The sequence below is a fragment of the Anopheles moucheti genome, chromosome 2 (assembly GCF_943734755.1).
Source record: "Anopheles moucheti chromosome 2, idAnoMoucSN_F20_07, whole genome shotgun sequence".
NCBI lineage: Eukaryota > Metazoa > Arthropoda > Insecta > Diptera > Culicidae > Anopheles > Anopheles moucheti.
Genome location: NC_069140.1, coordinates 89,884,226 through 89,897,877, shown reverse-complemented (window position 1 = coordinate 89,897,877; position 13,652 = coordinate 89,884,226). Strand labels below are relative to the sequence as shown.

General features: G+C 48.6%; 1 protein-coding gene across 1 annotated transcript; it reads right to left on the bottom strand.

The window, feature by feature from the left end:
• Window positions 1–3,055: 3,055 nt before the first annotated feature.
• Window positions 3,056–13,368, bottom strand: LOC128310001 (plexin-B). Its single transcript, XM_053046528.1, has 13 exons — window positions 12,444–13,368; window positions 10,738–11,888; window positions 10,444–10,675; window positions 9,786–10,177; window positions 8,907–9,713; window positions 7,613–8,827; window positions 7,096–7,555; window positions 6,482–7,016; window positions 5,606–6,359; window positions 4,916–5,449; window positions 4,657–4,836; window positions 4,489–4,573; window positions 3,056–4,408 (listed from the first exon to the last, which is right to left on the bottom strand). The coding sequence occupies exons 2-13, from the start codon at window positions 11,656–11,658 to the stop codon at window positions 4,374–4,376; spliced, it is 6,150 nt and encodes a 2,049-aa protein (XP_052902488.1). The 5' UTR covers window positions 11,659–11,888; window positions 12,444–13,368; the 3' UTR covers window positions 3,056–4,373.
• Between the last annotated feature and the right edge of the window lie 284 nt (window positions 13,369–13,652).

The window sequence follows — 13,652 nt, the reverse complement described above, 5'->3', positions numbered from 1 at the left end:
TAATATGCATCGATGGTTGCTTTCTTTCGCAGTTCTTCGCTTTCTTGCCATAACATACACCCAGCCCAGGAGCTTCAGCTGGAGAACGACGATCGTTAGCCAAACAACAAGGGAAAACAAGGAAAACCAGCACCACCGCGCGCCAAACCTATCGTTTCCCCTCGCCGAACACCACTCAAACCCATAAACAAACCCCGATGGGCGCGCCAGATTGACCGCGCACTGCTCTTCTTATACACACCGCGTATATCGCTTTACACGCGGGTGTGTAATTCCGGGATTTTCTCCATTTTCTACGCAAAAAAGACGGCAAAAACGAACCTTCGCTGCCACAGACCAGCAACGCACACCCATGGGGTTTTATGTTCGATTTGCGGTTTATTCTAGTTCACGTCTGTCTCTCGCCCTTAGTGTGGTGACGCGTGTGGGTGATGGGACAGAAAAGGGCTACACAAGAGGGCACACGAGGAGGCACACAAAGCAAACAAGGAACGATGGTAGTAATAACAACCCTCATTTGTCCCGCAGTCTCAAGTGTCTGGCGGGGCATATCTGCGGGATGCTTTGGATTTGCACGAAACTACACTAAATGACTTATTTCTTCACATGGTAACACACGGTTTAAACGCTTTTTCGGCCTGTTTCGAACACCTTTAACACCACGGCCAATCTAAACGTAGGGCGTGTACGGCGGGGAAATTAAGAACATCGTCTGGAGCACTTGCGGGATAAGCACCACGGTGGTAACCATTTGCAACTTGCAGAAGAACCAAGCGATAGACACGCACTGCACGATACGTGAGGGGGATTACAAACGTTTTCGGGAATGTACACCTATTTCTAAAATAAAAACCCCTTCCTATGCGGGGCCGAGGGTCCGTCCAAGATGACGACGACAAACATCCAAACGGGAAACTGGCTGGTGGCAAATAGCTGGAACTAGAAGGAGAGAAAAAAAACACACACAACACAAACACACACACCTAGAAAAAGTAGTCCACTCTCTGGCACGGTGGTGTCGCGTTTGCTGTTGTGTGTGCGGCTGTGTCTGCTTCCAGCACGGGAGAACAAAAAAAAACAACGTCCAACGGGCGACAACGGGCGACAGCAGTGTGTCGAAAGAGAAAAGATACATGGCTTTTAAAGTTGTTTTTCTCTCTCACTCTTTGCTGGAGCGTGTTTACGGTGTTGCATTCAGTGCTTCGATACGTGTGTACCGTGCGTAACCGTTATTTTGCAACAACTAGCTAAACTCAAAGATGTTTAAAAAGAGGTTTTCTTCCCAATTGGTGGACGTTGTTAATTTTATTTCATTTAAGTTTAATAATTTGTCAAATATCACATCGCCCGAGATGCCTTGGCTTGGATGTAACCTTGGCTCTCTTAAAAAAACTATTCGGCAAAGCATATTCCAAGTCACATAGAGCAATTGATGTTATTTTAGGTTTTTACAGGCATTGAGCATTAGCGGCTTCGTCTCTTAGTCTGAGATAGCCAATTGTCTGATCTGGTCATCTTGCATCGTGTTTTAGATATTTGGTCATTGTAGTTTATTAGTCCCGAACCTTGGCCAGTTATCACGAATGAAATGTATCGTTAAAATATACGACACGTCCTGTTTGCGTTCAGTTCCCATCTGGACTGTGATGCACATATGCGGCGACATATCATTTTAACATGAGTACTCCAAATTACACTGAGGCAGTTCTTAAGAATCTTGCGTCAGATTATACTCCTATCTCTTATCCTGATTTTCGTACGCACTGCACATTATTTCATCGAAAGTCGACGACTTTTACAATTGGAAAACTACAACTGATTGCATATGTCTAAGGTCAAGTAGGTATTCCCATTCAGGTACCACTGGTTACATATGAGTTTTTCTGACTTCTTCTTCGGATACAGTATATATGAGTCATACCTTTCCATTAACAGGCATGTTTAGATTTCATACGGTGCCATATTATCAGATGTGCCTGGTAATATATTTGGTAGCGGCACCAGTCTTCATTCGACAGGACCGGTACAAATTTACATCCCAACCAATCCCTCGTTGCCAGGAACAACTATCCAGGATACGGGTTCAAAAAATTCGTCTCTCGTCTCGTAAAAACTCCATACATTGACGGCAACAATTCTACAATTACAAACCCGAAATATTCGAAAAATATATTAATTAGTATATTTCTAGTATACCGCGTGCTAATTTAGTATATTCTCGCCTACTAAAATAGTAAAGCGTATACTAAAATAGCATATTCCGGTTACCTTATTGCTTATGTTTTGTGGCCTAGCAGGATATTACGATGAACCTGATGTAATGATTTCCTGCTACCGTATTCGATACACTACTGACCCGAGTCTCAAGAACTACAATTGCAGCGAATCAAGCAGTAAAACAGCTTCTTTAATACATATATAATATAAGATGCTGTAAAGCATGGTATCCTTTTCTATGCTGCTTCATATGCTGTGGGTACAATGGTCATTTCTGGTCTTCCTTGATTTGTATTAATCGGGATAGTGAGTCCTGCGCTCACTTGACACGGAAGCATGGCCAAGGGGGCCCGGTGGCACATGATGGGGGAACTGTATCACCGATGAAAATTAAAATCTTGTTGAATATCTTGTGAAGAATCCTGCTAACTTCGCAGAAGAACCCGAACTTATTTTCTTTCCCATTGTAGACGACATTAGGCCTCAACGTTGTTTAAAAGTGAAGGAGCTCAGTTTATTAGAGATTAAATCTTGTTAACTACAAGAATTACCCTTGCACTTTTCCATTTACTTACTGTCGTACAGCGAGTTAGACTCATTAGGCTCCGGTGGCCTGGTCACGTCATGAGAATGACACCGCACGACCCTACTCGTAAGGGAAGGCCTGGTAGGTCCAGTTTGAGATGGAGTGATGTCATTGATGCGTCCTCCAGAAATGCCGCGATAATGGATTAGCAGACGACGGCGCACGACCATGAGCGGTACGAACTACAGTCTAAAAGTATCTTCTTTCAAATCGAATAAAACAATCAAACGGCCGGGATGTTTTTATGTATCACTGTCATATTCATCATCAGACGGAATTGTTTTATTTACACACTGTGTACTTTTGTTTCGTTTTCCACACCCCTAGCCAGAGTCACATGTCGTTTTGCATTCTCGAGAGAGAACACATTCCATGCTCCCTTCCTCGGCTCGTCAAACTATTACTTCCCGCTTCCTCGCTTGTGTTCTTTTTTTGTATATTATTTCAATCAGTCACATTTTCTCTTGTCTTTCTTCCAAGGTGTCTGTTTGTTTCTGTTTGAATTGTATTTCCTTATCACTGTGTTTTCATGTTTTGTTTCATTAACTTTCATTCCTAATTCTGACTATAATCGTCTTTCTGTTTCTTTTCTTCTTTTAATTTCTTACGTCATGCACTTGCTCTGAGACTGTTCAGATCTGGGGCGTGTGAGTATATATGTTTCTCGCGTGTTGCGCAAGAAAATTTTGCTGCACATACTTCTTTCAACTCCTGCAAATCTATTGCGCTTGTTTGTTTAAAAAATAACTCCGATCAGAGAATAATTAAGAGTGGCTGGAAAAAACTTAGATGCTATCCATTTTAAAATGCAAGAGCCCACTCAACAATGGGCCCCCAAGAGTATCCTCTAATTGTGACATCTCCTGACCCGCCCTCTTCCGCCCTCCTTCCAGGCGGTGGAGGATATGAGATCGGGAAAAGTGACGCCGAGAGAGCTTGTTCGTGATCGTGAGGAGTTTTTTTATGAGTATAATCATCTTTCATTCTTATTCATCTCCGTTTTCTGCTTCCTTTGAACACTATAAATAAATGGACATAACATGTCCCATCATCATCGCTCGCTCCTCTATATCCTCATCGGTGCGTTAATGCACTATCCGTTTTCCAATATTACGTCTTCTCGCTTCATCGTATTCACTAGGCTCAAAACATCGTTCGGACCTTTGTTTCGGGTCGGCCCGAAGATTAAGTAGAGAGTACGGTACTATTTAAACTATTAAATGCTTCCCTTTTTTTTACGTGCACCGTTTCGTTTCGCGAAGGAATGGCGGCCGGGTGTGCCCTTAACTACCTGTAATACCATTTTTCTCTTTCGGCACGCTGCATTTCCCCGCAATAAACGGTTCCCGCTTCCGCGGCGGGTTAACTGGGAAAAAAGTACGAATCGAAGACGGAAGAGCACATTGTTATACTGTTATACTTCCTCTGCGTGGTTTTGTTTTGTTTCTTTAAATGCTTTCACTAAGAGATTTCACGCAGATGTACTTTCTGCGTGCTTTAAAATATGGCCATTCGTTAAAAACTGTCGCTTCTTTCTCGTCGTCGTTGTCATCCCGGCTGGCATTTGTTGTTATTCATAATAATCAATTGTTTTGCATTCATCATCTAAAACGAAAACGTTGGATGGTAATTTACTCCAGGCTCATTTACTCGTGCATTTCATTGTGCTACAGCACTATACCAACCTTCTAATGTTGCTGCGACGAGGTCAAGCTTATGCGCTAAATGTAACTTGCTTGCCGTCAAGTCCATTTCTAATACTTCCTTAATCTTTTTCGCACGTGAGAGGAGAAAAAAGAATGATGAGAATTAATATTTACAGCTCTGATCAATCATCTCGGTGATCTGCTTACCTGTAAACGATACTTGCTAACGTAAATGTAGAGTTCCTTTAATGCGGCTAACGTATCGAACTGCTGCTGGTGGATGGATAACCTTTGCATGGCGCTTCGCATCTCCTGATCACTGATTTGAGGCATCATGGCAATGTCGGCGTAGAAATTGGAAACCATTTCCCGATACTGAGGTAAGTCCTGTTTTGGAGAGAATTTCGATTTAAAAAACCCACTCACACTAGACCAAAAGAAACCGGCACTAGCTAAGCAAACTAACCTTCGCGAACAAAAGCTTGTTCGAGGGTGAATCCTTCCCCAGACGGTACTCGGTTGTGGAACACGCGTCCATGAACGTTTGCGCGATCACACTCAGGCACACGTCGACCGAGGGCGTTTTGTAGATGTCGAATATGAAGTCGGGATTTTTGATGAAATTCACCCAAAATCGCAATGGCAATCCGTTCGACTTCCACGCATGTATCACCTCCGGATCGTGAATGCCGTGGTGGCGGGCGGCCGCATCAAGCAAATCGTACAGCCACTTGACCGCCGGTGGCAGTGCCTCGTTCACCGTCAATATCGTCGCGAACAGATCGTCGACAAACTTCTGTATCGTGCCCTTGGTCGCCAGCAGGCGTGTCAGAAAGATCTCCGGTATTGCTTTATGGTGGCTGCCACTGCCCGGCCCACCACCGTACAATGCACCGTGCGCCGACGATGACGAACCGTGCTGATCGTACGACGAAAGCGTCGAGAACCGATCGTCCATCGGTTTAACTAGATGGAACACGCCGACCTGCGACTGTTGCTGCTGCTGCTGCTGTTGCTGTGCGGCCGCATGTGCTGCCGCCGCTTGCTGCACGTGATGTGAATGATGATGATGGCTGGCGCTGCCGGCTAACAATGTATCGGTCGTGTGGGCCGGTCCCATGGTGCCGCTGCTACCACCGGACCCCGGCCCACTCGCACCGTGCGGCGAGGTCGTCGACGATAGCTGATGATTGGAGGACGGCGGATTGTTGATGTAGTAACAGTATGGGAAGATGTGACGCCCGGGCGTATTGTAGCCATCGTGCGGCCGCGCGACCAGCGACATTACGGCCGATTCCTTCACGCCGTAGTGGGCGAGCGTGTTAAGGCGCTTCCATCCGTGCACCGACTTGGTGGTGACATCTTCGTCCCGCAGCACCAAATGGCCCCCGCGTCCGTGCCGCCACTCGAGATCGAGATCATGCACGCTCGGACGCAGCGAGAATGGTGTGTTCTTGAACAATGCATCCAGCACCTTGCTCTTCACCTGGCTGATCGTATCGCAGTCCAGCACCTTGCACTGCACCTTCTCATCCAGATCGTCCTGGATGATGTGCAGCGATACGACACTGTGAATGATTTGTTCGCGCAGCAGCCGATCTTCGCTCAGCGAGTACCGGGCATCGTGCGTAACCGCATCGACCAGACCCTTCTCGATCTGGTGTTTGATCGCTTTGTACAGCAGAAAGAGCGAATTGCCGGCGTAATTGCGCAGATAGTCATACATGCACAGCGCCATATAGTTGGTCAGCATCTTCTCGACGACACTTTCCGTCCGGCGGAGCATCAATTGCGGGTGCTTTGTCATTACCGATTTGTCGATCAGCCGCAGCAGCAAGCTTTTCAATATGTCCGTCACATAGTCCATCTGATTCATCAGCACTATCATGAGCAGTGACGCTACGTTTACTCTGCAAACGAAAGAAAGCATTAGTTTGATACGTTAACATTTAATTTTCGCAATAATGTGAAACATTTTACTTTTGCAGCGAGAATCAAGCTGAAAGAAAAAGCGTTTCGCCCCGTCACTTACTTGTCCCGTATGGTGAAAGTTTTCTGCGCTTCGAGTGTATCGATAAACAGCAGCAAAAACACACGATTGTTGATCAGCTGTTCGAACAGCACCATCGCTTGATCGTAGTTGGTACGTTGATGCGGATGACCATGGTGGCCACCATGGTGAAGATGGCCGTGGTGATGATGTCCGTGCAGCTTGGCCCCATTCGCCAACAGTACCGGATGATCCGAAACGCCCGGAAAGAACACCTTCATTACGTAATTGACCAAATCGAGCGTCGGCGTGCCGGAGCTCTCGAGATCCGCCGTCAGATCGGTCATGTCCGTCTGCAGTTCGGCAAACGCTTGCTTACACTCCATGCGCACATTGCTTTCGAGCGTGTCCATCTGTATCTGAATGCGCTTATACTCACGCTCCGCCAGCGTACTCTTGCGGCGATAGATGAACAGAATGGCAAGCAACGACACCACGAAGAAGATACCGCTCACAATTACGCCAAATAGAATGTGTGAAACAGCGTACGGTTTAATAAGATCGTACTTGATAAAACCTGCGAAGCAAAAAGGGAAAGCGTTATGAATGTTATACCGACGTTGCCATCTACTTTGGCTTGTGGATCGAAAACAAACCTATAGGGAAGCGTAAATTACGACCCACACGGACTACGACCAGGGGCAAGTCTTTTACAGTAGGAACTCCGTTCTCATCGGTCGGGGCAGGTTGCTCTAGAGGAGGTGTACACACGAGCTGGGTCGGTGCCAAACTCGTCACGTTACATTGCGCCATACCGATTGTGACGTTCACATCCGTTTCGTCGCTGGCCGCATTCAGGTGCTCACCCTCAATCACCAGCGTGTCACCTTTGTACATCTTGATCGTGTTGGGAAACGGTTGAAACACCGGATCCTCCACGTAAACAATAGCCGAGCGCAGGTTTTGAAAATGTTTTGGCAGGTTGCGCACCGACAGGACGCTATCCATCAGGAAGTTGATCTGTAGCAGCAGCTGCAGCTGCTGCTCGGACGGATGAAACGGCGACAGGGGTGCTGCGGCCGTGACCAACGGACCCGACGTCGACGTCAACGAATACTGGGACGGTAGCAGCATCGGCATCGAAGCCGTAGGAGGTTGCTGCTGGATAGGAACCGAACGCCCATCGGCCGATACGAAACCGGATAGCATCCGCGGCGGTGAATAATCGCTCGGTGCGACACTTAAGTTGCGCAACAGCGATTGCTGCTGTTGCAACGCCGACCATGCCTCGCGTACAGACGGCGATGGGCATTCCATCTGGTTCGAGTTGAGCACGGTGCAGGTGGACCGGTTCAGCCGTTCATCGTTCAGGTACACCTCAATCTCCGGCAGCTGGATAGCATCGAGGTTCGTACCGTGCACCGTCATCATACGGCCACCGCTGAGGAAGCTTTTCAGTGGCTTAATTTGCATGATCTTCGGATCGACGGTGTAATTGTACACGCTGCACGTTTCGTACCGGCTGTGATAGGTGCCAGCCGCACCGTACGTTGATCCGCGCACTCGTTCGCCCGTTGGTGCGCTATTACCACCGCTGGTGCTGCAGGCAAGCGTTCGATTCGCACCATCGATTCGAAGCGTCAACACACGGATGTGTTCCGGCGAGCGAGCCGCCGACGTTATGCACGTGAGCCTACTCGAAGATGCTTGCGTGCGATTGATGCGACACTCATAATCGTCCAGGTAGGCGACCGCTGCAGTGCCCACGTTCAGGTGCTTACCGATGATGGACAGTTTGGTACCGCCCGACTGAGGTCCCATCGTTGGACTAAGCCCTTCCAGTTGCACATCCCGGTACCGGAACTCCACACTGGACATTGTATAGCCCGCCTCGTTGCCCACCTTAACCGGTGCGGACATTTCCGAACGTACTGCCCCGGTACGACACTCGATGCGGACCGATATTTCGTATCGTTCCAGTTCGCACGGTACCTCGCCGATATGAATACGGCCGCGTACGTCCTCTTCCCGTATGCCCAGATTGCTGCCCTCGATCGTGACCAGTGTGCCACCCTCGATCGGACCGCTGAGTGGTTTGATCAGATCAATACGTGGCCGTGGACAACCACCGTCCTCTCCGCGGCCTCGCATCATCATGGAACCGCCACCATCGAGGCATGATTCATTATAGCTGCACTGCTGCCCGCACCAGGTACACTGATATTTGGGATCACGCGTCACACACAAGCTGCAGTCGGCATGATCCCGATGGGAACCGAGAATTTCACACTTGTACAGCACGACCGTCACCGTATCGATGTAGTGATTCCGATTCCAATTGACATCGACCGTTGCTTCGTACTCGTTGGTGGATGCTTCGTATGAATACTGCACGAAAAGATAAACAAACGAATAATGCATTATGGTCTGCGCTTAAATATTATGCTCCCTTTAAACCAACACTTACCAGTGTCTTCTCGCACACAATGTATTTGTTGGCTTCGACACGTGCCGGTAGCACCATGTGTGCACCCTCAATGTTCACCGTGCAGAGGAAACCTGTGTGTGCACTCTGCGGCCGAGGCAGATTTTCGATCTCGAGTCGAATTTCTTTCGGCACCTTATTGGGCAACAGTATCGGTCCGGCACGTTGCTTCAACCGTGGACAGGACGCTTCGTTCTGTACGATGTTGGCCGAATTGCGGCAGGCAGTCGTGTTGAAGGCGCATCTATTATCGTAGATACACCAGTGGCATCCCCAATTGCTTACCAGACACTTCCGGCACGTATCGTGACTGGTGCAGTCATAGAAAGCGAAGCTACGCGACACAAAATCCTTGTTCGTTTCGGAGCTACGAACACTCAGCGGTACCAGCACGTGATCCTGCCCGTCGGGAATAGCCGGCCGTTCGATGACGGGTGGTGTTGTGCATATCAAACCTTCCTTCGTGACGTTCGCATCGATCGGTGTTGCGTTACCGAACACACACCGGTACTGTGCATTGTGCGGGAGTTCCGGAAGCGTTTTAATCACTAACCGGACGACTGACATCTGGCCAACCGGAACGCGATCCGGTGCTACCATTTCAAAGTCGATACATTGCTGCCCGGTGCCGATCGATAGCCAGCGGGCCGCGCTTGTATCCTTCTGACAGGCCGTACGCACCGTACAGCGTTTCTCGAGCGAACACCATCCACAGTACGGATCACGCGATTCCAAACAGGCGGAACAGTTCCCAAAGGTTCCACAGTGTTCCACCTTCATCTTGATCACCTGCGGCAGGAGCATTAGAAACGAAAACAATGTTACACTCAATCGTAATTACTCTCAAACAGTAATGCTTACCTTCCGCTCCGATAGCACATAAAGATGATCGTTCGACGGTGCAAACATCGTATCCGGGAGGATCGATAAACCTTCCTCATCTACCAGCAACCGCTCGTATTCACCTGCTTCCCGTCCGGACAGTAGCACCTTGCGAATCCACCCATTGTTGCTGCCAACGAACGCAAGCGTATGCGGTCCGATGTTGGTAACCGCGATCGACGTAAGCGAAACTCCTTCGCCGAACGCAAACCGAGCCTGTGCGATCACTGGCGTAACTCCGCTAATTTTCAGCCCGACGTGACAGAAGCTAAAAATGTTACCCAGCGATCCAGCAACCGGACACTTGCCATCGTTGATCGTGCCGGAAATGTATCCGAGATTGCGATCCTTAATCGTGCCGTTGAAACAGGCTGCAGGTATACGTGAAGGGTTGGTTATTAGTTTACAGGGTTACTCAATAGATACGATAGAACGAACACACTGTAGTGAATAGCGGAAATTAAAAAAAATGATATTCGCTTCGAGTCATTCAAACCACGAGTCGACTTCCGGAGCATTGTAACATTGAGTTACGTTGTGTTGTATTTTAATATCAATTGCCGTAACTATCTTATTTGTTTACGTGATTCAATATAGTGTGTTCGGGTAAAGAGAAGATCGCCGGAACGAAACTCACAGTGAATGTTTTCGTTAAACACTTCCTCGATGTCTTTCAGGCTGTACATACAGATCGCGGATCGATTTTGCGGTTCGTCTGTAATTTCTTTTGAGGGTGAAAAGACTGCCACCAGCAAATAGTCTTCCCGTTTGATACCCATGTCGTTGCTTAATTTTTGACCCGCTTGCGCCAGCTTGGCATCCCGCAGGATGTTATAATCCGTCCCGTTTACCATGCAAGTAATTGTTACCTGGAAATAGGATTCCCATGATACTTCGGACACGATTTCTATTACAAAAAACATGAACCTACCTCCGTGTAGCTATCGTAGTTGGGATCATTTACGCAAATACGTGCCAATCGTGTCACGTAACCGGCTTCGTCCGCAAGGTGAGATTTTTTCTGTACCAGCACAAAATACGCATACTCGGTGCTGTTGAAACCGTACAGATAGTTGACCAGGAAGTGATCGCGATACTTTACGTCGATGTTAATGTTCGACTGTTGGATGGAAAACTCCGCGTACGTTAAATCGTCCAACCGGCGGGATGAGATAGCGGGCACATCATGCCGGTAATCGCCCACGTTCGTAAACGTCGTACCGACGTACATAATGTCCTCCTTCTTCCACGACTGATACCGGCTCGGCCCAATGAATGCGTACGTCGTTGACCGTTCATCGTTGGCCGCCAGTGCCACCTCGATCGGTTTCGACGAGTCCGGAAAGCGGCCGCTTAAGTAGTAAATTTCGCACGCACCCTGGTGCACACTGCCGCACGCAATCAACGTATCACCGTCCCGGTTGTACAGCAGCACCTTGTTGTAATTGTCCGTCTCCACACTGTCCAGCACATCGGGCGGACAGCCGGCCGCATGACATTGGGCCGAATCCAGCTTCGGTCCGGTGATGGCCTCACGTAGGAGCGTTAGATTTTCATTCAATTGCAGCACCCGATTGGTGGCCCCGGCATAGAATATACGCCTGGTGGGATCGTACGTCAGATGGGTGAACCCGCTGGTCCCGTTTGGCAAACTGTACCGAGCGACAATATCGTCCAGCACACTCGGACCGTGGCCATGTTGCTGGCGGTGCTGTTGCTGCTGCCCATGTCCGTGTTCGGTACCGCCGGCAGACGAGGACGGTTGTTGTTTTCCCTTCAGTACAGCATCCAGCGGTAGCATGCCACCGACCAACCGGAGCAATATTAATCGTAGTAGCAGTTGCATACTCATACTGCTGCCGTTCAGCTGCAACCGATAGCGCAGGCAGACAGGGCAAGAACAGCAGACGAGCCCCTTGTTTTGCGCGGCTTCTTTTGTGTGTCTATATTGTTTTTCTCGCTTGCTCACACTCACACGCACTTTTTGTGTCACCACTCCAGACGACGTGCGGAATCTTTCCCTGTTTCTTGCGGTTTCTTCTGTCCTTTCAGCGTAAGTAGCCACTTATAGACGGTGGCGTGCTGTAAAGGTATAAGAGCAGAGAAAAAAAAAAGATATATAGGAAGGGACAATAGTGGAAACGGGGGTGGTTGTCACAAGATGCGGGTGGAGATGGGTGAGGGAAGAGAAAGAATTACACACAAATTCGTTAGCAAAGGATATCGTGTATACACAGACGCAAGCGCACATACGCGAAATTATGCACACGCGCGCGCGTGCGGAAAATCGAAACAGAACATTAGCCAAAACGATGGGTTTGTCAAGAGCATGTGTAGAACACGGAGCGGATTGGGTGGGTGTGGAAGTGGAAAGCATAAGCATAAGCAAGAGCAAGGAAAAATGCTGAGGGGGGACCGAGCATAGGAACGAGCGAGGGTGGAATTGGTAGGTTTGTGTGGGAGTGGGGGAGCATGTAGCGGGGTAAGAGTGCTTTGTGCAACCCCTTGACAAAAAAAAAACACACACGAAAGAAAGAACTCCGAAGGGAATGGAGAGCCTACTATGATTGGGTGCTTATGAGCTCCCTTCTTTTCGCGAGGGTTTCCTCGCGAGTTCGATATTTGGAATGCACATACCTTTATGCTCGCGTGCGTGGCTGTGTATGTGTGTGTGTGCACGCGGATTTTCTTTCTTTGCTTCCGTTTTGTTCTTAATTCCTATCCGAATGCACCGCTGCAATTGTCGCCCGTGCACGTTGGCGTTGGCTGCAGCAGCGGGGTGTCCGCCTATTGCTCCGTGTCGCTCGCCCCCTTCTTCTCCCCCTCGTCCTTTCCGTCGATGGTGGCGTTGTTGAGAGGTTGCGTTGTTGTTGTGTTCTTGCGTTAATTACCCAATACGCTCCGCCGCTCGTTGCATCCATTACGATACGCACATTTCCATTGTCACATCCTTGCCTATGTCCCCGGTAAGGAACCGAAACGACTGCTGCTCCGGTTCCGTTACGTTTTCCTTGCCACTATCGCCCGCCACCCGCACTACACCACACTGTGCCACCCCCGCGTATGACAATCGACGACACAAGACACCGAAAAATATGAAACAATCACACGACGAAAACCACACTGCACCGTGCACACGATCCGGGGAAAAGCTGACCACCCCCGACACAAGAAAAGAAAAACCGGAAAAAGCGGAAAATAATACACTTTCACCACGGTTCCACTTTATGCGTACCCGAACAAACCCAACCGGGGGTTCTCCCGTCGTCGGTTTTGCCTGTGTGTGTCTTCTTTCTTAGTAGGCGGCCGCCATCTTGCTGCCCCTTCGTATCGAATGGCTGGCCCTACAACACCACCACAGCAATTGGCCAAGAATCGGTGTTAGATTTCGACGGGAAAACGGTGGCCACTTTCCGTACGCACACTGCCACTGAATCGCGGGGCCGCCGTGTGACCGCTTAATGCACGTTTTCCGCCGTACCGAAGGCACCGAATTAACCGATTTCATACATGAAACGAGCGAAAAAGTGTAACCACTCCGCGCACCTTTCCAATGTTCTTTCTTTCGTTTTTTTTTCTATTTGTTTATGGCCAAAACTTGTTTATGACAAGATTAATAGATTCTTTCTTTTATTCTTTCGCTTCGTCAAAAGAAGGGGCACTTTTGACGTTTGCTTCGTTCAGTGGTATCCAAATTTGGAATTTGTTTCGTTCAGCCACGGACGCTGCTGAGACTTTCGTTCAGTGTTGGTTGATTTTGGCGTTATTTTTCGTTCAATGTGACTGCTGCCGACGAAATAAGGCTGCAGTTTGGAAAATTCATTAGTTTCAGGTATAAATGGAATT

Coding starts and splice junctions, on each gene's coding strand:
- LOC128310001 (XM_053046528.1), bottom strand. CDS start 11,658: ATGAGTATGCAACTGCTACTACGATTAATATTGCTCCGGTTGGTCGGT. Junction 10,676..10,737: donor ACTACGATAGCTACACGGAG/GTAGGTTCATGT, acceptor TCCTATTTCCAG/GTAACAATTACTTGCATGGT. Junction 4,837..4,915: donor ACAAGCTTTTGTTCGCGAAG/GTTAGTTTGCTT, acceptor TCTCCAAAACAG/GACTTACCTCAGTATCGGGA.